This window comes from Salvelinus fontinalis, chromosome 18, assembly GCF_029448725.1.
Source record: "Salvelinus fontinalis isolate EN_2023a chromosome 18, ASM2944872v1, whole genome shotgun sequence".
Lineage (NCBI taxonomy): Eukaryota > Metazoa > Chordata > Actinopteri > Salmoniformes > Salmonidae > Salvelinus > Salvelinus fontinalis.
In genome coordinates, this window is record NC_074682.1 from 16,181,887 (window position 1) to 16,206,629 (window position 24,743).

Here is a 24,743-nt window from a genome sequence, read left to right on the forward strand (position 1 = left end):
AATGGTGCCTAATACTTGTATGTTTGAGAAATTTGATTTATGTTGATTTGTATTTGGCGCCCTGCAATTTCATTGGCTGTTGGCGAGGGGTTCCGCTAACCTAGACAGGTTAAGGGGCTGATGGAAATACAGTTTGCGGTACGCCATTGGTTGTTCCAATTACTGGTTGTTCTGATACACAAGTAAAATGGAAACAACCTATTTTCACTACACTTGACATTCTCTACATCTGTGCGTATACATTGAGTGCTTGTACTCAATTATTAGTAATTAAAGACAGACCTTGAATCGAGTACTCACGCCCATCCCTAACATGGTGCTCTCAGACATCTTTAAGTAAGCTATTATGGACATGACATTATAAACCGGAATAGGTCATTTGTTGAGTTCATCCACTGGGGTTGTGAGAAAAGTAACAGAAACCTACCGCCTGAAAGATCTTGATCTTCTTTTTCCCACTGGGGTTGGTGGTCTTCTCTATCCTCCCTTTGATCCCCAAGTCGTCACCCTTTTCTTCCGTCCCAGCTGAGGCTGTAGGTGAGGGAGCCGCCACAGAGGGGCTCTGCTCGGCCTTGATGGCACCGGGGGCAGCTGCTTTGGGTTTGCCATTGGGCTTGGCCGTCTGGCTCTTCTTGGTGGTGCAGTTGGGGCAGACGTAGTCCTCCCCGTTCCTCTCCATCAGACGTCCACGAGCCTCAGTGATGCCCACACAGTCTCCATGGAACCACTCCTCACAGCGGTCGCAGCAGATCATGAACCTGGGTGCACACAGAACACTTAGCAGAGCACAGAGACAGATATGCAAAAACAAGTAGCCAGAGAAAGTGCGTTAACAACGTGTAACAAAGTCGCTGCTAAAGCATAGAATACAAGTCAAGCGCATCACTCCGGCCAAGTAATAACTAACCACTCTTCCCCTTGTAGGTGGGCAACGGAGGTTAATTTGACCACATTCTGTAATCCATGAAAAATCAGACAGAGCATTTGTAAGAACTAGATGCACTGGATTTCCAATTGAATGACATCCAAATGCATACCGTTTGTTGTGTTTCTGTCGACAGATGCAATACAGTGCATTAGGGTCGTATCCTTCATCATCGCCGGAGTCACTGGATGATGAGGATGACGATGGGGATTCATCTTCCTCCTGGTCATTGCGGGGCTTTATCCCTCCTCTGGACTTAGTGTCTCTCTTGTTGGGGGTGGTTCCCCTACTAGCTGCCTTAGCAGGACTCCTGGACCTGTCGGCACACTCGCCACTGGCGTCTATGGGCTTCTCCACACTCCCCCTTTTTTCTTTCTCCTCCTGCTCTTCCTCATTCTTCACAGAGTCCTGCTCTGGCTGCACTGTGTCATCCTTCACTCCCTCCCCAGAGCTGGTTGTCTTCTTGTCCTGCTGCTCCTTCTCCTCAGGCTGTGGCTCTTTGGGTGCATCTCCGCTACCCGCTTCTTCGTGGAGCTCTTTGGGTGCATCTCCGCTACCCGCCTCTTCGTGGAGCTCTTTCGGTGCACTTCCGCTACCTGCCTCCTCCTGGAGCTCTTTGGGTGCATCTCCGCTACCCTCCTCTTCCTGGAGCTCTTTGGGTGCATCTCCACTACCCTCCTCTTCCTGGAGCTCTTTGGGTGCATCTCCACTACCCTCCTCCTCCTGGAGCTCTTTGAGTGCATCGCCACTACACTTCTCATTGTCAGAGCTTCCATCATCACTGACAGAGCCAACTCTACTTCTGCCACGGCCTTTAGCCTTCCGAGTTGTCTTCTTCCTGCTCCTCGTCTTCCTCACTGGAGAATCTGGCTTATCGTCCACAGACTTGGCCTCCGCGTTGCCGTCAAAACTGGCCTCGGAGGCCGTCTCTGCATCTGTAGGGGTCTGGGAGGGAGGATCCCCAGCCTCTATGCTGCCAGGTGCACTCCTCCTCCCTACTGTGCGCACTCTCTTGGTGGTGAGCAGGAACTCCTCCAGCTTGTCAGTGCGTTTTGCCTGCCTCCCACTGCGACGCACAGGCCCTACATGGCCATCCTGGCTCTCAGCAGCAGTGTCTCCGGGCATTTCTCTCTTGGCTATGGTGGTCCGTCGGAATCCCCAGGTTTTCTTGAACTCGTTTGTGGTCTTAGCAGATTGCTCTGTGTTCTCTAGCTTTTCCTCAGTATCATTGTTACCATGCTCTTGGTCTTCTTTATCTTCTCCGTCCTCCTTCACGGCTTTATAGTCGTCTAGAATAGCTGTTGATGTAAATGACACATTAAGGGACAATACATTTACGTCAAGTAGCAGATTTCGCCAATCAAAAGACTGGAAAGCTAATTAGGTATTCAAAGCGTATAAGGGAATAGTGAAATCCCTTGTGCTGATAGTGAAATAGTGAAATCCCTTCTAGCAATCCTGACCCTATACCCTAATTAACCTACAAAAGATTTGCAGAGGATCCAGCAGTGCTGTGCCTATTAAAATGAGACAATCATGATGCCCCCCCCCCCCCCCCCTCACTGAAAAGGGGAAAAGAAGCTAATCCAAGGTACCTTGAGAGCTGCTATCCATGGGGTCCTGGCTCTGCTCTGGCTCAGGAGCTAGAGAGAGCTCAGGACTCACATTCTCCTCCATAGATGGAGTCACTCACTACTTTCAAACAGAATATCTACAATTAAGAGAAGAGCACAAAAGACGAACTGTGAGACAGCTACTCTACAACTCCATTTAACTGAAGTGCGTGGTTGTTATGGGGAGGGGGGTTGGAGCACCACTGTCATGTTCAACTACTTTCTTTATATCCATAGACAACCCTTTCCCCCAAAAATCCCAGAATTGTTTGTGTCAGCGAGTGCAGTCCTTTCATACCAATTTTCTTCCTTTCCACAAACTAGCTACAGCAGGCAGGCTGGATGCTGTAGTTATGATAACACTACAGTTGTTAGGCTAGATCAGGGTGGGCAATACATTTTGGCTCGAGGGCCACATCTGGATTTTGACAAAGATTTTTTTTATTGATTTGTTCGTCAAAATTAATTTGCGGGCAGTTCTTTAGAAATGGGCCCATTACAATTTCTATTTAAAAAATAAATAATAATCCCTCGCAGGACGCATTTCAAATCAGCTGGTGGGCAGGATATGGCCCGTAGTTTGCCCACCCCAGATGACCAAACGACAGCAGGAGCATTTTCATGTAACAAAGTTATGAATATTCTAAAACCCCTCCACAGAACAATATTAGTAAATGCACAGGTTTTGCAAAGCCATATTTTGGCACTTGCTGCTCATTGATACATCTTATCTCACTAACAAAATATTTACTATTGGAAATTATATTGGAAGCTCAGAAAATCTGAGGAAGTCCACTAATTAGGCAAAATACTCCAATGTCATAAAATTCTTACAAGAACAAAATAGAACACCACTACTTGGAAAAGTCTGTTGAAACCTCTACACTACAAATACTGTTTACAAAAGTCAAATGAGTACATGGCATTTGTCCTTTCACAAAATAAAAAATGAGCCAACCTGCTGATCTGTAGTGGTGGGACACTGATCGAGGGCTTATCTGATGATTTCAGATTCCGCACACAGCAGGTTCTGATCAGAAATCATCACAGGCCTGGTAGTGGGATCTTGGACCTGTAGATAAATCAGAATAGAACTGTTAAGTATTTGAGGGTATGGAAATTGCAACAGTATGCAGCCTTGAAAAGCACAATACATCACGACATATTGGAACCCAGACAACTCTTAACTTTGTTCAATGTCTGGGACTTCAGATCATAGGTCACTGACTAAAAATTCAAAAAGCTGCTTAAACAGTATGTCATCACTGACAATTTGCCTTAATCAGATTGACTTCCTTTAGTCTCATGATAGTTCACTTCAATCTGATAAATTTAAATAAAAGGGTTGCAAAATAATAGTTGCAACTGTAAATTATGTTCAATGTAAGGTACAGACAAAGTCAAATTGTCAGAAAAGATTTTGGGAGTACTCAAGAAAGAGGCTAGGTAATCATTATCAGCCCCACCTAACTTCATTCAGAGTAACACAAAATGTGTTCCAATCCCAACTAACCTAAATCCCATGTTGTAGTTTACACTATCAAATCACACAAAACACAACAAGTAGACCTACATGTTACATACAAGGCCTGCTCTTTCCCCTGAGTAACAGAATGCAGTATTTGTGACAAATGTTGCCCAAAAATAATATAATTCTGGCCTGCCTAAAAATCAGAGCAGTTGAACTGAAAACAGCTAACAGTAGCATTTCAATTATTATTTTGAGCACCTGAGCAAAACCTCTGTAGCATGATAAACAATGAGCTAAAGTGACAATCCACAGCTCAATAAAACATTCTTAGTAGTGTATCTAAAGTAACTTGCCAGAACATTATTTTTTTTACCTATTCGATTAACAATGTTGCCCACGATCAAAGCAGCTTGCTATACATGTACAATTTTCAGAAGAGTAGTCTGGCCTGAATTCCACTGACAACACCACAAACTTGAAAACATGTCTGAGAATAAATAGAACCAACTATGTTGCAATTGTAGAATTGTGGTGAGAAGAGTATGTTTGTAAAAATCCATGCCCAAAACATGGGTACTATCCTTCTACAGCAAGAGTGACAAATAAATCAATGCAGCATGATAATATCAATGAAAAGGGGAGATTGGGGATATACAAATACAGCAAGAAATTCAGACCATTTCTGCAGTTTTTGTTGGGGTTGTTTGGAATACAAGTAGGTCATATTTTTTATTTTGTGAATTGGTACATTAAGAAACATTGCACCCTAATGTGCACAATGACACCATGAACTAGATTGTAAAATCCTACTGAACTCTGTTCACACCAAATAAACACTTCACACCAAAAACATCAAGTCAAAACCCACTTGATTACATTAGTACAGCTCTTGGGATGGCTTTGGTTCTATAGAAGTAGCCTAATACACAGCAGTTCTTCAGTTTTAAATGGGTACCCTGATTCATGTTTCAATAACAGACAAACACACATCCAGGGAAACATTGACATGTACTTTCACTGAACATTCAATAACCCATTCATTGGTCTGATCGTTTTCCTAGTCACTGCTCATCTCAGAATAGAAACGATAACTTGTGCTCCAAAGCACCACATTGATGGTTTGCAAACGCAATGCAAACTGGCCCACCACATTATTACAACTCACCAATAGATGGAGCGCAAACAAAAGGCAGAGTGGTAACTTCAGGCCTTTATATAATTCCTACCGTCCATATCATTTGGAAACATCGTCATAAAAAAATAACACACAGAATAGATGGAATTTTAAATGTGTGAATTTGAAGTCAACATAAACGATTTAAGAAATACGATGCTGGGATGAGAGAATGAGAGGTTCACCACGGATTGTTCCCTGACTATGGTCACCGCACACAGGCACGTGAGAAAGGGGGGGAAACACTCCCAGAACCACCCCAGTTGTTGTGTGGGGGAGGGGTGGTCAATGCAACATGGTTAGTTAGTTAACGTTAGGTTAGCTACAATGTTATTCCAAAGCGTAGGGAATTGATATTGAAACAAATACCTGACGTCATTTCACTCCGACTGTGCTAACTAGATGCCGGATAGTTCTTCAGGCCGCACAGAATCCTGACAGTCGTAATGTGGCTGCCACACGGAAGAAACGACAAAACGTCGCAAGGAGTCTGCGTGCACTGAGAACTCCGACACGATAGATTGCGAGCTACTATAACTAGGTCACGGTGGGTAAATCATACGGCATGCTACCATGCTAGCTAACGACGAGACTCGTGTTGGATAGAGTAACTATTCAGAATCACACGGTAAATTAACCTAACGTTACCGTTAAACATTTGCTGGGATTAGGTAACTATCACCAGTGACCTCAACATTAACTCGTGCCACAAGACAATATCCGTTATTAATGCACACACACAATGCCTCGTTTAAAGCTAAATAATTTACGAACATATAGTTAATTAGCGTGCTGTATCACCCGTAACTGACGTCATTGCAAAACGCGTAACATTAACGAACAAGCTAGGCCACAACCATGCGCTTCGCCTAGCTAGCTAACGCTAGCTTTCAACTAGTTAGCTATCCAATACTTTCAAACAAACATTATTTAAACATAGCTAGTCATTTACAAAGAATGCTAACCAAGTATCGTTTGGAGAAATAACGTACAATTCGACCCACTTGTAAACCTCGACGATATGTTAGGTTCTTGCACGGTCCACGTTCAGTCCTCCATTTTCATTTAGTGTTGGTTGGCTCGCGCTAGTTCAAGTATGGGTAACTGCAGCCCAATGGCGAGTGGGTGTGTCGAAAAGGATGGGTGTATGTAAAGTGAATCAGCTAATTGGGTATGTTTCTTGCCACTCAAGACCGTTTCGCTTGACTGATTGGGCTTCACTATTGGTCGATAGTAAACGACCATTACCTCTGTTGTTGTGCCTGCCGACTTGAAGTGCTTCGTACTGTATATCATGGTCGTGTCGGCGATGGTAGTTACGTGGCCATTTTTTCCCTTACATTACTTTATTTCAAGTAGGATAGCAGCCTACACATTGATACATACATACAGTCTACCACTCAATGGGGAGGGCATGAACGGCAACAACGAGGACAAAGTGCCCTTAGCTCCCCGCTTGACAAGTAATACCAAGATATTGTAACGACCCTGGGTTTATAAGCGCGGATCGACTCTGCCGTTCGAGCATTCTTTTGCGACACAGTCGATAGTGAGCCGGACCTCGGGCTAGAAGGTCGAGGGTTCGAGACCTGCTGTTTCATTGCATTTGTGTCAGAAGTGGGATGTCTGGCCTTCACAAGAGAAGGTCACGGTTGGCTTTTGGGTTATCTTTCATGTATTTGGCGTGGGCTACGGCCAAACAGTAGCCTGTGTAAATTTGGGTTAATAAACCGTTAATTCTTAAACTCAATCCTCTGTCTGGACAATTGCTCCTTTATGATCTAGTCAGGTAATTACAATATGTTAATCTGTGACAACTGTCCAGCAAATGGCGTGGGAAGTAGCTACCTAATAGCCAATATCAGCGTGAGTCACAGCAAGCACACGCTTGAAGGAACCGTACACCCATCATCAATATATTTTTATAACTAAAAATGTACAATTAGTTGTGTAAAACTAACCGACTCAGACTCATCTTTAAAAACAGAAGTACAAACAATTTGGAACCCGAAATAAAACGAGGTGACTGGGAAACTCCCGGGTGGAGCAGCGGTCTAAGGCACTTAATTTCAGTGCAAGAGGCGTAACTGCACCGCCTGGATCATGATTGAGAGTCCCATAGGGCGGCGCACAATTGGCTCAGCGTCGTCAGGTTTTGGCCGTCATTGTAAATACGAGTTTGTTCTTAACTGAATCGGGCCTCTTTCTAGAGCTCCGACCTGAAGATCGCTGACGTCATGATTTGACCTTGTATCTTTCCGAGTTCCCAGTTTGTTTTGTACGCAGCAATAGCAACATTTTCCGGGGAAGAGATGGTGGAAGTAGATGATGAGTTCGAATTAAGCAGTGCGTCGAGCAAAGTTGGTTTAGATGAATGTCCTGAATGGATAACAGTAGTGTCGAAAACTGGATCAAAAAGAAAGCTGCCTAAAACTGGAGTGGAGGATACGTGAAGACAATTGTTTTGTGTTGGGATGCGTTGGTTGAGTAAGAATGCATATGTAGGAGACCCATTTGAGTTGTCAAATTGTGAAGTTGCCGATGAGCTGGGAAAAGTGTAGTCTGAAGTTTCGTGCTTTGCATTTAGGAGTAGAGCACCCGTAAAAGGAGTCATCTCAAAGGTGAAGACGGATGTTAAGGTTGAGTAGCCTACCTGAAGACAATTCCTGGTGTCTGACCCGCTGGGTGAATGGAGAAAAATAAGTCTGTCCTGTTGTTTTTTGTTTTAGAGAAACTACCTACGCATGTGAAACTTGGTTATGTAAGATACACTTTAAGTTCGTTTGTCCGCAAACCACTGTAAGAAATGTAAAATATTTATCCATGTTTCAAGTGTGTGCAGACAGTGGGGCTCATGATTCCGAGTGCCCTGTATCCAGCCAGCTGAAACCACCAAACAGCCTACCCGACGGCTCTGAGGTGTCCGCATGGTCCTAAAACACACCGACGCTAAATATTCGTATTCAATGAGGTTTAACGGCTATAGGCATCCAATACATTTTGCATTACCGCCACCTACTAGACTGGAGTATAGCTCCCTTATACTTTGCTTGAAAAATAAATAAACAAATACCCTACCATTTAACACTACACTCACAAAATATATATATAATAATAAATAAACATCACCCTTCTCCACTATTTACATCTATTCAGTCCTACCTCAGGCCAACAACTTGAAAGGATGGGACACCACCACTTAACACACCCTGCTACTCTTCTGACGTAAAGTCTCACACACCCAATACCTCTCTGCAGCTGCCATCACAATCAAAAAAAAATGCGACTTATGTTCCATCCCTGCAGTACAGTCTAATCTTACTGAAACATATATAACTTGCTGGTTTATCTCTCACACCATTATATCACTTGCTGATCTACTACTCACGCCATTCCTCTCAGGATCCCTCCCCCTTGACCCATCTTCCTCTACTTTCTTCACTGTCTCAGCATATGACAACTTCTGCACTATAACTCTGGAAACCTCAACCTGCCTCTCTCTTATAGAACATTTCCGATCCCCAGCCCCATGAGCACCCCTACAATTAACACATACCACTTCTTTCCCCAATGCTACACATTATTTTGTCTCATGCCCTTCTGCACACTTCTCACACCTAGTAACCTCCCTCTTCCACACTGCTGCACAATCTCCGTACAATCAGCACAAACCCCTCGCCCCAGATACCACATTTTGTATCACAGTAGTGATAAAACTGGGGAGGGGGAGGACAACAAATAAATAGAAAATTGCACCCCTGTTCAAATTACCCTACATCACTACAGTTTACAGCCTATGAACAATAATGGTGACCTCACTTGATAACAATAATACATTCCTCATTGCACTGCGTTGTTGTAGCTGAGGGATAATCATTTTCTTGTCTAAAAATGTAGGCCTAATCAATAGTGGAGCTTTGCGTGCCCGGGGACCACAAAGTGCACCCTGGAGGAACGAACTACATAATCTATAAACTTTGACAGGTAAATATTTAGCCTACAGCGAAAATACTTAGCTAATGAATGGCGTAATATCGCGCTAATATTTAGCTTCTTACTTCTGCTACACATCACTAGCCTCTCTCTTCCCAGTTTTTCACGTGCACAACAGGCAACCATTTTTTTTAGACGAGGCCTAATAGCCTATTCGAGGAAAGAAGCATAGAAAATGCATGTCCGGTAATGTTGTGGAGAAAAAGTGCATTGGTGTTATCACTTTTGGCTGGTTATGATCACATTATTGCACTGATGCATTGCAAATAGTTGCACAGGACAGACAGAAAGATGAGCACAGTGAAAACAAATACCCATAGGAATTGACAACCATTACAAAAATGGAAATCACTTGTAAACCACTTGAGCAAGGAGCCAATGACATGTTGTAACAGATGCACAGACTAAACAGCGTTTGTTGTTTAATTGCTACCTTTAAATATTAGTTATTATATTATTTTTCATGAGGCCTACATGTAGCCTACATGTAAGTATTATTTGCAGTTGTGACTATGACAATGAACACTCTGAAAGCACTGAATGGCAGAGGTGTGGACAAAGAGGAAGAGAGAAGCCCAACTCAGCGGAAAATCTGTCTCCTTCCAGCAGGTGACGTTTTTTCCTTGTTTTGCAAAGGAAGGACTTTTTGTATGGAGGTCAATGAGAGTGGTCAACCAAAAAATGGGTTATTGATCAAATAGAAGTTTCGTAATGCCTCAGTTGTTATTTGTGTACGGATATAATGTCTATCCAGGTAACTTTGAGAAAAAAAACCTTTTAATATAGGAGTTGTCTCGAGGTTTTTGGCCAGGATAGGCCGTCATTGTAAATAAGAATTCGTTCTTAACTGACTTGCCTAGTTAAATAAAAAAAGATGGCTAATCATATTCACGAAGACTTAACTTGATAGAAAATTAAATAACTTGAGACTTGACTTGAAATTGGAGCCTCAAAACTTGAGACTCGACTTTAACTTACGACTGATGACTTTAAATGATCTGGCTAGGTTTTGTAACATTGTCACTCATTTTGTGGAACAGACTCCATGATTACTCTTCACGTAGCCAGACACTAGCTGCAGAATCGACTTGCAAAAAAATGTGCAACAGATTGGCTAGTGAAACGCACACTTGGCCCTCTGATTGGACCAGTAAACTGTCAATCAACCCAGGTCATGTGAGCTAGCGTAGTGGTTCTTTTGTGGGGTCGCATGTGTGAAAATTAATGTTTTTCTTAGATATTTTAATAGGCTACATATAGCCTACCATTTGTATTTTATCTATATACCTTTGTCTCAAAAACATCTCATCTGTGCTTCAGATCCAAAAAGTTGATTGTCTTGATTGTTGACCAATGACCAGTCATCAGCATTTGCGCGCAAAGGCCAACGCGCGTATTGAAAGATTTGTGACCAGAAAGCACTTGCGAACAGATTGCAGATTTGTTGTACATCTATAGCATCGGGTGCAGGGCAATCGTCAAAGTGCAGGGAGAGAGGATTGCCATAAATAAATATCTAGCTCCCCAAAAATGTTGGTGATCAAGAATATTAACTGATAACTTTTCAAACTCACCAGCAATGGCGCTTCAATCAACAATTGCTTGCATAGTCCTAGTACTGGTCTTTTGGTGTAAAAATTGCTTGAAATTGATAATTTACTTATGAAGCTTGCATTTGGAATTTGTTGTTAAAATTAATTATTACATAATCAAAATGTGTTATAGTAAAAAATTAAAAAAGGTCTTTCTGGTATCCTCAAAAAACAAATATTTGTAGTTGAACAAGTCATGGCATGTATAGAAATAAAGCGGAAGTAGAATCCATCACTTCTGTTGTTTGGCTGTTCCTATAGCAACGTTAGAAAATTAGGTGGATAGAAAGGACAAAGATTTTTATAACTAACCCAAGATAGACCAGATCATGTCTTTCCAAATGGAGCAAATTATTCATAGTAGGCAGAACAAGCAGGAAGGTGGGCAGAGCCAAGCACAAGCAAGTGAGATCCTATTGGCGCGTTCTAGCATTTATTAGCATGTTTCCGTTAGGGAACACCTACTCTGTAAAGTGCGCTGTGCAATAACTCAATTCACACTTTCACTCCTCTAAACACACCATTTTTAGAAAATTTGGCAAAGGGTGAAGTCTACAAAACGCAGTCCACTCTGTTTCTTAGAAATTTTTAGTTTTGGAAACAGAAAACTGTATGGAGATCAATTGTTCCATTGATGAGAAAATGTGCAGAATGTTGGCCAAAATCCATCTCACTCCATCTTCTCCCACTTGCCAGCCACTGGGCTTCCTCTCATCACCATCATCGCCAACGGGATGCTTCACATTTATAAATCCGCTGAAATCTGTCTCATTGTTTTATTTCAGGTAAGGCCAAAGACAGTACAGTATGAAGATAGGCTAAAACTGCTACTCCAATAGAAATCAGCTAGCTAAGGTCATGCGTAGGAACACGTCATCAGGTCTAATAGTCGTCTTGAGCCGAACTGCGCAAATACAGGCCGTCAAATCAAAGGCACTCCTTTGATATACAGTGCATTCGGAAAGTATTCAGACCACTTGACCTTTTCCACATTTTGTTATGTTACAGCCTTATTCTAAAATGGATTAAATACTTTTCCCCCTCATCAAAATAAACACAATGCAAACATAACATAACAAACATAATGACAAAGTGAAAACTGGGTTTTAGAAATGTTTACACATTTATATATAAAAAAAATTAAAATACTTATTTACATAAGTATTCAGACCATTGGCTATGAGACTTGAAATTAAACTCAGGTGCATTCTGTTTCCATTGATCATCCTTGAAACGTTTTCTACAACTTGATTGGAGTCCACCTGTGGTAAATTCAATTGATTGGACATGATTTGAAAAGGCATACACCTGTCTATATAAGGTCCCACAGTTGAAAGTGATTGTCAGAGCAAAAACCAGGGCATGAGGTAGAAGGAATTGTCTGTAGAGCTCCAAGACAGGATTGTGCCAAGGCACAGATCTGGAGTAGGGTACCAAAAAATGTCTGCAGCATTGAAGGTCCCCAAGAACACAGTGGCCTCCATCATTCTTAAATGTAAGAAGTTTGGAACCGCCAAGACTCTTCCTAGAGCTGGCCGCCTGGCCAAACTGAGCAGTTGGGGGAGAAGGCCTTGGTCAGGGAGGTGACCAAGAACCCGATGGTCACTCTGACAGAACTCCAGAGTTCCTCTGTGGAGATGGGAGAACTTTCCAGAAGGACAACCATCTCGGCAGCACTAATCAGGCCTTTCTGGTAGAGTGGCCAGACGGAAGCCTCTTCTCAGTAAATGGCACATGACAGCCCACTTGGAGTTTGCCAAAAGGCACAGAAAGGACTCTCATAACATGAGGAACAAGATTCTCTGGTCTGATGAAACCAAGATTTAACTCTTTGGCCTGAATGCCAAGCGTCACTTCTGGGGGAAACTTGGCACCATCCCTGCGGTGAAGCATGGTGGTGGCAGCATCATGCTGTAGGGATGTTTTTCAGAGGCTGGGACTGAGAGACTAGTCAGGATCGAGGCAAAGATGAACGGAGCAAAGTACAGAGAGATCCTTGATGAAAACCTGCTCCAGAGTCCTCAGGACCTCAGACTGGGGCGAAGGTTCACCTTCCAACAGGACAACGACACTAAGCACACAGCCAGGACAACACAGCAGTGGCTTCAGGACAAATCTCTGAATGTCCTTGAGTGGCCCAGCCAGAGTCTTGACTTGAACCCAATCGAACATCTATGGAGAGACCTGAAAATAGCTGTGCAGCGACGCTCCCCATCCAACCTGACAGAGCTTGAAAGGATCTGCGGAGAAGAATGGGAGAAACTCCCCAAATATAGGTATGCCAAGCTTGTAGCATCATACCCAAGAAGACTTGAGGCTGTTATCGCTGTCAAAGGAGTTTCAACAAAGTCTTGAGTAAAGGGTCTGAATACTTAAGTAAATGTGATATTTTTTTATTTTTTATAAATTAGCAAAAAATTCTACAAACCTGTTTTTGCTTAGTCATTATGGGAAATTGTGTGTAGATTGATGAGGAAAAAAATCTATTTAATCAATTTTAGAATACGGCTGTAACGTAACAAAATGTGGAAAAATTAAACGGGTCTGAATACTTTCCGAATGCACTGCAAAGTTGTTTTTTAGTTAAATGAAAAGGTGTCAGTTGTCACTTTCACGAGATTGGAGTAATAACATGTTCAACTACTTAAGACGTTCGCTTCAAATCTAGGTTGTGCCTTTAGATTTCGAGAAAATGAACATTTAGGGATGCATTTTTCACTTCTCCCATTGACTTCTCAAACCCCAAACCCCGGTCTGGTCTGTGTCACAAATATTCCCAGAAGTCTTGTGATGTTGCGCCTCTGGGTTTAGAAACTCTGTGATAAGGCATTGTGGTGTTACCACTTAGCACATCTAGAAGGTAATACCGAACCCCTCCCTTGAGGTGACATAGAGGCACCTTTTCAATGGTAGTGTTGAACCGCTAGGGGCAAAAAGAGCTAGATTTACTACTAAAAGACCAAAATACACTGAGAACACCTGCTCTTTCCATGATATACATAAACTACCCAGGTGAAAGCTATGATCCCTTATTGATGTCACCTGTTAAATCCACTTCAATCAGTGTAGAGCAGGTATTCCCAAACGGGTACGCGTTCCCCCAGGGGTACACGCAATGCCGGGGTACGCCAAATGTACTTTTCTTCACATTTTCAAACAGTCCATTTCTATTTCCAATGGGGCTATACATTTGGGTGAGGTTTTTTTCTCGTCTGAGTAGCCTCGTTTCACTGTCTATAATTAATCTAGAGTTCAGCGAAATAACAACACAATGTCAAATACAGGTAACCTAATCAAATAATTAACATCCAATCACATTAACCGTTACTCTCTCACGGGAATACCACTGGCAGTCCGTATGGAGCCAAACGTAGCTGCTGCTCATGTTGGTATCTGTACTGATGGCGCAAAAGCCATGACAGAGAGACATAGTGGAGTGGTAATGTAGCGTGCAAGCAGTTGCTCCCGTCGCCACTTGGTACACTGCAGCATCCACCGAGAGGCTCTTGCTGCCAAGGGAATGTCAGACAGCTTGAAAGACGTTTTGGACACTACAGTGAAAATGGTTACTTTGTTAAAGCAAGGTTCCTGAACTCTCGTGTATTTTCTGCACTATGCAATGATATGGGCAGAGACCATGTAACACTTTTACAACATACAGAAGCACTGGTTATCAAGGGGCAAAGTATTGACACGTTTTTTTTAATTGAAAGACGAGCTTAAAGTGTTCTTTACTGACTATAATTTTCACTTGTCTGACTGCTTGCATGATGACGAGTTTCTCACATGACTGACCTACCTGGGTGATGTTTTTCCTTGCCTGAATGACCTGAATCTAGGATTACAGGGACTCTCCGTAACTATATTCAATGTGTGAGACAAAATTGAGGCTATTTTGAGAAGTTGAAGCACTTCTCTGTCTGCATTAACAAGGACAACACACAGGTCTTTCCATCAGTGTATGATTGTTTGTGTGCAAATTAACTCAAGCTTATGGACAATGTCAAATATGATATAGCGAAGCACCTGAGTGAGTTGCGTGCGCAATTACACAAGTACTTCCGAAACGGATGACACGAACAACTGGATTCATTATACCTTTCATGCCCTGCCTCCAGTCCACTTACCGATATCTGAACAAGAGAGCCTCATCAAAATTGCAACAAGTGCTTCTGTGAAAATTGAATTTAATCAGAAGCCATTGCCAGATTTCTGGATTGGGCTGCGCTCAGAGTATCTTGCATTGGCAAATCACGCTGTTAAGACACTGATGCCCTTTGCAACCATTTTCTTATGTGAGAGTGGATTCTCGGCCCTCACTAGCATGAAAACTAAATGCAGGCACAGACTGTATGTGGAAAGGATTTAAGACTGAGACTCTCTCCAATACAATCCAACATTGCAGAGGTATGTGCATACTTTCAAGCACACCCTTCTCATTAACCTACGGTGAGATATTCACCATTTTTGATGAACAAATAAGGTTTTATATGTAAGATGGTTAAATAAAGAGCAAAATTATTGATTATTATTATATTATTATTTGTGCCCTGGTCCTATAAGAGCTCTTTGTCACTTCCCACGAGCCGGGTTGTGACAAAAACTCACACTCATGGGCCTCCCGGGTGGGGCAGTGGTCTAGAGCACTGCATCGCAGTGCTAGCCGCGCCACCAGAGTCTCTGGGTTCACGCCCAGGCTCTGTCGCAGCCGGCCGCGACCAGAAGGTCCGTGGGGCGACGCACAATTGGCATAGCGTCGTCCGGGTTAGGGAGGGTTTGGCCGGTAGGGATATCCTTGTCTCATTGCTCCAGCGACTCCTGTGGCGGGCCGGGCGCAGTGCGCGCTAACCGAGGGGGGCGGGTGCACGGTGTTTCCTCCGACACATTGGTGCGGCTGGCTTCCGGGTTGGAGGCGCGCTGTGTTAAGAAGCAGTGCGGCTTGGTTGGGTTGTGCTTTGGAGGACGCATGGCTTTCGACATTCGTCTCTCCCGAGCCCGTACGGGAGTTGGAGCGATGAGACAAGATAGTAATTACTAGCGATTGGATACCACAAAAATTGGGGAGAAAAGGGGATAACATTAAAAAAAAATTTTTTTTAAACTCACTCATTCTTATGTTCAAAAAATGTATTGTATAGTGTGTGTATGTGGCAGGCTTACAATGGGGGCACAAAACAACATTTGAAAGTGTACTGACCCTGGTGGTAGAGGGGTTACACAGCTGGAGGTTGAATGTTTGAAGGTGTACGGGCTATAAAAAGTTTGGGAACCACTGGTTTAGAGGAAAGGAAGGAAACAGGTTAAAGAAGGATTTTTAAGCCTTGAGACATTTGAGACATTAATTGTGTATGTGTGCCATTCAGAAGGTGAATGGGCAAGACACTCAACAGTTTCCCGTGTGTATCAAGAATGGTCCAACACCCAAAGGACATCCAGCCAACTTGACACAACTGTGAGAAGCTTTGGAGTCAACATGGACCAGCATCCCTGTTGAAAGTTTTTGACACCTTGAAGAGTCCATCCCCCGACAAATGTAGGCTGTTCTTAAGGCAAAAGGGGGTGCAACTCAATATTAGGAAGGTGTTCCTAATGTTTTGTACACTCAGTGTATATCACTTTTGCAACGAACTGTCAAAATTAAGACCAGAATTGACGTGTTTCACTATAACTAATCTATAACATTATTTTTTTTAAATGAACTTTTATTCTTCATGAAAGTTACTCATACATTTTATTTGAAACCTAAACTTATCCCTAAACTTAACCACACTGCTAACATTATGACTAACTCTAACCTTAAATTAAGACCAATTTAATTAGTAAGTAATATATGGCCATATATGAGAATGTGGACACCTGTTCGTCGAACATCTCATTCCAAAATCATGGGTAATAATATGGAGTTGGTCCCCCTTTGGTGTTATAACAACCCTACTCTTCTGGGACGGCTTTCCAATAGATGTTGGAACATTGCTTCGGGGACTTGATTCCATTCAGACACTAGAGAATTAGTGAGGTCAGGCACTGATGTTAGGCAATTAGGCCTGGCTCGCAGTAGGCATTCCAATTCATCCTGAAGGTGTTTCGATGGGGTTGAGGTCAGGGCTCTGTCAAGTTATTCCACACCAACCTCAACAAACCATTTCTGTATGGACTTTGCTTTGTGCACAGGGGAATTCTCAGACTGAAACAGGAAATGGTCTTCCCCAAACTCACCAGCATTACGACCGGGAATACGACTTTACCGAATTGGATCCTTTGTTCGTATCCAGGGCAATTGAATTGATTCCAGAGGCTGATACAAAACACCGCCGGCGGAGAAGAGGTATTTGGAATGGACTTGTAGTTGTAATTCTCTTCGGTTATAGTCACAGCCGTGTATATTCCCCCCCAAGCAGATACCATGACTAATTTGAGAACAAGGTTACCCAAATTCTACCAGTGCATTGATTGTTGCACCCGCTCAAGCAAAACATTGGACCACTGCTACTCCAACTTCCGCTATGCATACAAGGCCCTCCCCCGCCCTCCCTTCGGCAAATCTGACCATGACTCCATCTTGTTGCTCCCCTTCTATAGGCAGAAACAAAAGCCCTACTTAGGTCTGTCCAACGCTGTCTGACCAATCGGATTCCATGCTTCAAGATTGCTTCGATCACGTGGACTGGGATATGTTTTCCTGGTAGCCTCAGACAATAAAATTGACGTATACATCGACTCGGTGAGTGAGTTTATTAGGAAGTGCATTGGAGATGTTGCACCCACTGTGACTATTAAAACCTTCCCTAACCAGAAACCGTGGATTGATGGCAGCACTCGTGCAAAACTGAAAGCGCGAACCACCGCATTTAATCATGGCAAGGTGACTGGAAACATGACCGGATACAAAAAGTGTAGCTATTCCCTCCGCAAGGCAATCAAACAAGCAAAGCGTCAGTATAGAGACAAAGTAGAGTCACAATTCAACGGCTCAAACACGAGACGTATGTGGCAGGGTCTACAGACAATCACAGATTACAAAAAGAAAACCAGCCCTGTCGCGAACATCGAAGTCTCGCTCAAAGACAATTTATACCCTCGCAAGGCTACCGGCCCAGACGGCATCCCTGGCCGTGTCCTCAGAGCATGCGCTTACCAGCTGGCTGGTGTGTTTACGGACATATTCAATCAATTCCTATCCCAGTCTGCTGTCCCCACATGCTTCAAGATGGCCACCATTGTTCCTGTTTCCAAGAAAGCTAAGGTAACTGAACTAAATGACTATCGTCCCGTAGCACTCACTTCTGTCATCATGAAGTGCTTTGAGAGACTAGTCAAAGACCACTCCAATTTGCTTACCGGCCCAATAGGTCCACAGACGATGCAATTGCCATCACACTGCACACTGCCCTATCCCAACTGGATAAGAGGATTCAAAACCATAGTACCCTTCAAACTCATCATTAAGCTTGAGACCCTGGGTCTCGACCCCGCCCTGTGCAACTGGGTCCTGGACTTTCTGACGGGCCACCCCCAGGTGGTGAAGGTAGAAAACAACATCCCCACCTGCTGATCCTCAACACCGGGGCCCCACAAGGGTGCATTCTCAGCCCTCTCCTGTACTCCCTGTTCACCCAAACTCAATCATCAAGTTTGCAGACAACACTACAGTGGTAGGCTTGATTACCAACAACAACGAGACAGCCTACAGGGAGGAGGTGAGGGCCCTCGGAGTGTGGTGTCAGGAAAATAACCTCTCACTCAACATCAACAAAACAAAGGAGATGGTCGTGGACCTCAGGAAATAGCAGAGGGAGCACCCCCCTATCCACATTGACAGGACAGTAGAGGAAAAGGTGGAAAGTTTTAAGTTCGGCATACACATCATGGACAAACTGAAATGGTCCAACCACACAGACAGCGTGGTGAAGAAGGCACAACAGTGCCTACTCAACCTCAGGAGGCTGAAGAAATGTGGCTTGTCACCAAAACCCTCACAAACTTCTACAGATGCACAATCGAGAGCATCCTGTCGGGATGTATAACCGCCTGGTACTGCAACTGCACCGCCCTCAACCAGAGGGTAGTGCGGTCTGCAGAACGTATCACCGGGGGCAAACTACCTGCCCTCCAGGACACCTACACCACTCGATGTCACAGGAAGGCCAAAAAGATCATCAAGGACAACAACCACCCGAGCCACTGCCTGTTCACCCCGCTATCATCCAGAAGGCGAGGTCAGTACAGGTGCATCAAAGCTGGGACTGAGAGACTGAAAAACAGCTTCTTTCTCAATGCCATCAGACTGTTAAACAGCAATCACTAACATAGAGAGGCTGCTGACAACATACAGACTCAAATCACTGGCCACTTTAATTAATGGATTTAATAATGGTATCACTAGTCACTTTAAATAATGCCACTTTAAAAATGTTTACACATCCTACATTACTCATCTCATATGTATATACTGTATTTTATACCATCTATTGCATCTTTCCTATGCATCTTTCCTACGCATCCATATATTTATATATACAAATTCTTATTCCATCCCCTTACATTGGTAGTCGTTGTGAATTTGTTAGATTACTTGTTAGATATTACTGCACTGTCGGACTAGAAGCACAAGCATTTCGCTACACTCACATTAACATCTGTTAACCATGTGTATGTGACCAATAACATTTGATTTCAATTTGATTTGATTAAAGATGAAAACCTTTCCTACCAGTATTATATTATTTATTGACTGACTATGGATTTCCAAATTGCCCAATATGGCTATTTGTAAGGTTAATTTTAAGCGTATGTTGTGATTTTTTTTTACCATTCCTGAACCTGTGACTAGAAACAAGCTACATAGGGGCAAGACCAGAATAAATGATCTGTTGATTCTATCTCCGCAGCAAAATCTACAGAGCTGAATTGGTTGTATGCCCCATATATATAGCACTCTGTTGGTGGCAAGAATTGTATATAATAATTTAAATAGAAAAACTATATGTATTGAATCAAGTGTTTTTTTTTTATACCAGTTCATAAACCATGTGCCATGGAATCGGTACATCGAAAATCTCTTCCCAGCGCAGCTGTCAACATTTTTGTCCTCAAATGAAACTGGTATATTTGCCAATTCCTTTCAGCCAATTTGTATCTTTAATATGTGGCAGGAAAACATGTTCCCTACCTTCTCCCTTTTCCGCTTGCCTCCTGCAATGTTGTGGTTTTGCTGCAATCAGTTGGTTGTAAGTTTGGATTGAGCAGATATTGACATATTTTTTCGATAGTTGCAAATCCGTTTCTATTCATAATATCATTAATACATATAATACCATTTTTTTTAATACATAAAGAATGTTTTTTTATTAATCAGTATATTTGAGTTTAAACCATAACATTTGTTGTAATATTTGTTCTATCTTTTCTGGAGGATAAAACTGTAATTGTATCCAGTTTTGTATGGCTTGTTTAAAACTTCTTTGGGGTACCCCCCCTTCTCAACTTCCGTCTAAAGACATACCCTAATCTAATTATCTGTCGCTCAGAAGCAAGGATATGCATATTCTTAGTATCATTTGAAAGGAAACACTCTGAATTTTGTGGAAATGTGAATTGAATGTCGGAGAATATAACACAATAGATCTGGTAGAAGAAAATACAAGGAAATAAACATACGTTTTCTGTCTTTTATTGTTGCTGCATCATCTTTCAAATGACCAAGAACAGCCAAACATACTGTCACGATCGTCTTTATGTAAGGGGCAGCTCTGGCTGCTCATGACTGGCGGACGGCTCTAGCGGCTCCTGACTGACGGACGGCTCTGAAGGCTCAGGACAGACGGGCGGTTTTGAAGGCTCAGGACAGACGGGCAGTTCAGGCGGCGCTTGGCAGACGGACAGCTCAGACGGCGTTGGGCGGATGGGCAGTGCAGGCGACGCTGGGCAGACGGGCAGCGCAGACGGCGCTGGACAGACGGCAGACTCTGGCCGGCTGAGGCACACAGTAGGCCTGGTCCAAGATGCCGGAACCGGTGGTACCGGGCTAAGGACACATACCTCAAGGCTAGTGCGTGGAGCAGCAACAGGACGCACAGGACTCTGGAGACGCACTGGAAGCTTGGTGCGTGGTGTAGGCACTGGTGGTACTGGGCTGGGGTGGGGAGGTGGCGCCGGATATACCGGACCGTGCAGGCGTACTGGCTCCCTTGAGCACCGAGCCTGCCCAACCTTACCTGGTTGAATGCTCCCCGTAGCCCGACCAGTGCGGGGAGGTGGAATAACCCGCACTGGGCTGTGTTGGCGAACCGGGGACACCATGCGTAAGGCTGGTGCCATAGGGCGAGTGAGTGGAGGAGGAACAGGGCTCTGGAGACACACTGGAAGCCTGGTGCGTGGTGTAGGCACTGGTGGTACTGGGCTGGGGTGGGGAGGTGGCGCCGGATATACCGGACCGTGCAGGCGTACTGGCTCCCTTGAGCACCGAGCCTGCCCAACCGTACCTGGTTGAATGCTCCCCATAGCCCGACCAGTGCGGGGAGGTGGAATAACCCGCACTGGGCTGTGTTGGCGAACCGGGGACACCATGTGTAAGGCTGGTGCCATGTATGCCGGCCCGAGGAGACGTACTGGAGACCAGACGCGTTGAGCCGGCTTCATGGCACCTGGCTCAATGCCCAATCTAGCCCGGCCGATACGAGGAGCTGGAATGTACCGCACCGGGCTATGCACACGTACAGGAGACACCGTGCGCTCTACCGCATAACATGGCGTCTGCCCGTTCTCTCGCTTCCCACTGTAAGCACGGGGAGTTGGCGCTCCTACCTGACTTCGCCACACTCCCTTGAAGCCCCCCCCCCCCGTGCTGCCTCCTCATATCGCCTCCTCTCAGCTTTAGCTGCCTCCAGCTCTTCACGAGGGAGGTGATATTCTCCCGGTTGTGCCCAAGGTCCCTTACCGTCCAGTATTTCCTCCCAAGTCCATGAATCCTGTGTATGTTGCTCCTGTTGCTGCTAACCTGTTGAGGATGGGGGCGCTGTTGTGACTATTTATGCTAATCGTGTAATTTTTGAAACGGCTTCCCACAAAATCCTTGATCGTACAATATGCATATTATTATTATTATTGGATAGAAAACAGTCTATAGTTTCTATAGGAGTTGAAATTTTGTCTCTAAGTGGAACAGAGCCCATTCTACAGCAATTTCCCTGACATGGAGTCAGATTTCAGAAATTTTGGCCCCTGATCTGGAGTCAGTTAAAAGGGCACTGTTATTGCTATGAGTATACAGACACTGCTTACGTCTTCCCCTGGATGCCTTTACGTGATGACGATTTGAATGGGGTCGATTGCGCGTTCACAGGCACTACAAATTAAAAAACCCTGAGGCTAGTCACTCTTTTGGAGCTGCGTCATGCGCCTAGAGGACACCGACCCGCACCTGTTCCAAGCATTAGTGGAGGGAGTAATATTACTCGGGTCATGTTTCTACTCGTTATGGGAGTTAAAAACATCATAAGGTAGTTAATTTAAAGCGTTTTATAGCAATTTATATCCGTTTAGTGCGATTTTGGGACATTTATTTCTGAAACGCTGTGAATTGCTGGGCACGCTTCCAGTTCATCCCGAACGCAGTTGGCATTTCCACATGGCAAGAGGACAGCTTTCCACCAAAAGACGATTACTCCCAAGAAAGGATCCTTTGCCCAAGATACTGATGGAAGAACAGCTCAAAGTAGGACATTTTTATTATGATAAATCGTGTTTCTGTCGAAAAATGTTAGTGGCTTAGGACGCCATGTTTTTTGACGTAGCTTCGCTTGGCGCAAACTGTATTGAAAAGTAAGGATAAATTAAAAAATGTAATTCCGCGATTGTATTAAGAATTAAATTGTCTATCAATCCCTGTCCACCCTATATTTTTTAGTCACGTTTATGAGTATTTATGTATAAGAGTAGATCACTGTCTAAGTGGCGCACGGACATTCTCTCACCAGCTTGGCTACATTTCACATTGTCTAACCATGATTTTGGTGGCTAAATATAAACATTTTCGATCAAACTCTATATGGATTGTGTAATATGATGTTACAGGAGTGTCATCTGAAGAATTCTGAGAAGGTTAGTGAAAAATTTTAATATATTTTGGCGATGTTGACTTTTATCGCTCACTTTGGCTAGAATCAATGCTGGGCTGCTATGTGCTATGTGCTATGCTAATATAACGATTTATTGTGTTTTCGCTGTAAGACACTTAGAAAATCTGAAATATTGTCTGTATTCACAGGATCTGTGTCTTTCGATTAGTGTATGCTGTGTATTTTTACGAAATGTTTGATGATTAGTAAGTAGGTAAACACGTTGCTCAATGTAGTTTTTCTAGTCCATTTGTGACGGTGGGTGCAATTGTAACCTATGCCATCTACCTGAAATATGCACTTTTTTCTAACAAAACCTATCCCATACCATAAATATGTTATCAGACTGTCATCTGATGAGTTTTTTTCTTGGTTAGGGGCTATAAATATCTTAGTTTAGCCGAATTGGTGATAGCTACTGGTGTTGGTGGACAAATAAAATATGGTGGATTATGCTAATGTGTTTTTAGGTAATAGATGTACATCTTTACATATTGTGTCTTCCCTGTAAAACATTTTAAAAATCGGACATGTTGGCTGGATTCACAAGATCTGTGTCTTTCATTAGCTGTATTGGACTTTAATGTGTGAAAGTTAAATATTTAAAAAAAATATTTTTTTTGAATTTCGCGGCTCTGCCTTTTCAGTGGGGGGGGGGGGGGGGGGGGGGAGTGCCGCTAGCGGCACCCTCATCCTAGACAGGTTAACACGCTGCTTGGTCCTTTTGTGTTGGGTAATTCTGTCACGATCGTCTTTATGTAGAAGAGAGGACCAAGGCGCAGCGTGATACAAATACATCTTCCTTTTTATTGTGAGAAGATGAACACGAAACGAAACACTTTTACAAACTAACAACAAACGACCGTGAAGCTACAAAACGAAAGTGCAGACACAAGCTACTAACGTTTAGACGTAGACAATTACCCACAACCTGCTTAATGCTTATGGCTGCCTTAAATATGGCTCCCAATCAGAGACAACGATAGACAGCTGTCTCTGATTGAGAACCACTCAGGCAACCATAGACATACCTAAACACCTACACTGAACACAGCCCCATCAACTCTACCAAAACCCCCTAGACAATACAAACACCCTTGACTAGACAAAAACACACAAACATCCCCCATGTCACACCCTGACCTAACTAAAATAATAAAGAAAACAAAGATAACTAAGGCCAGAACACAGCCCCATCAACTCTACCAAAACCCCCTAGACAATACAAACACCCTTGACTAGACAAAAACACACAAACATCCCCCATGTCACACCCTGACCTAACTAAAATAATAAAGAAAACAAAGATAACTAAGGCCAGGGCGTGACACATACAGATAGGATGCTGTGGATGATTTGAATGAAGAACATAAGATGGCAACAATAGCTGAGCAAAGTTTTAGACAGATAACTTTAAAAAATTAGCGAGCTACATGACATTGAGCATGAAGTCACCCAGGTGTCCCACACAAATGTACCCAATGATAATTACAGTGAACACCACTGGTTGGAGCAGAAGGGACAGAAGGTGATGCAGTGGACTTGCTGTAGCTAGCAAGCTCCTGGATGAGCAGCTCCCTGAAGGCTAGCTGTGAGATGGGGGGCTGTCCACAGATCTTGGCCATTTCCTTCTTGAGGATGAAGGAATTCACCACAGCAATGTCAATGAAATGATAGAAAAATGTCTTGTACCATTTCATGGTCTTGTGGAGAACATTGTAGTATCCTATCAGTGCATCTGACAGGTCCACACCTCCCATGCCCTTGTTGTAGTCCTTCACAGCAGCTGGAATGGCGAAATGTTTTGTGGTCCATGCCCCGGCACCGTCCTTCACACGCCTGACGACGTGATCGCCACT

The 24,743-nt window shown here is 43.6% G+C and overlaps 1 protein-coding gene across 6 annotated transcripts in view; it reads right to left on the reverse strand.

Annotated features, from left to right (window-relative positions):
- The window catches only part of LOC129815064 (death-inducer obliterator 1-like), a 32,168-nt gene extending 24,109 nt beyond the window's left edge, over positions 1–8,059 (reverse strand). For 2 of the 6 annotated variants that reach the window (XM_055868396.1, XM_055868391.1), the window contains exons 1-5: positions 6,176–6,311; positions 3,497–3,610; positions 2,521–2,636; positions 1,038–2,223; positions 428–758 (exon numbers count right to left, since the gene is read on the reverse strand). In XM_055868396.1, the coding sequence (XP_055724371.1) occupies positions 428–758; positions 1,038–2,223; positions 2,521–2,602 (1,599 nt within the window). In that variant the 5' untranslated portion in view covers positions 2,603–2,636; positions 3,497–3,610; positions 6,176–6,311. Of the gene's footprint in view, positions 1–427; positions 759–1,037; positions 2,224–2,520; positions 2,637–3,496; positions 3,611–5,552; positions 6,076–6,148; positions 6,312–7,836 lie in introns of those variants that run through there. The other 4 variants (XM_055868394.1, XM_055868392.1, XM_055868393.1 and 1 more) reach the window with 4 other exon arrangements.
- Between the last annotated feature and the right edge of the window lie 16,684 nt (positions 8,060–24,743).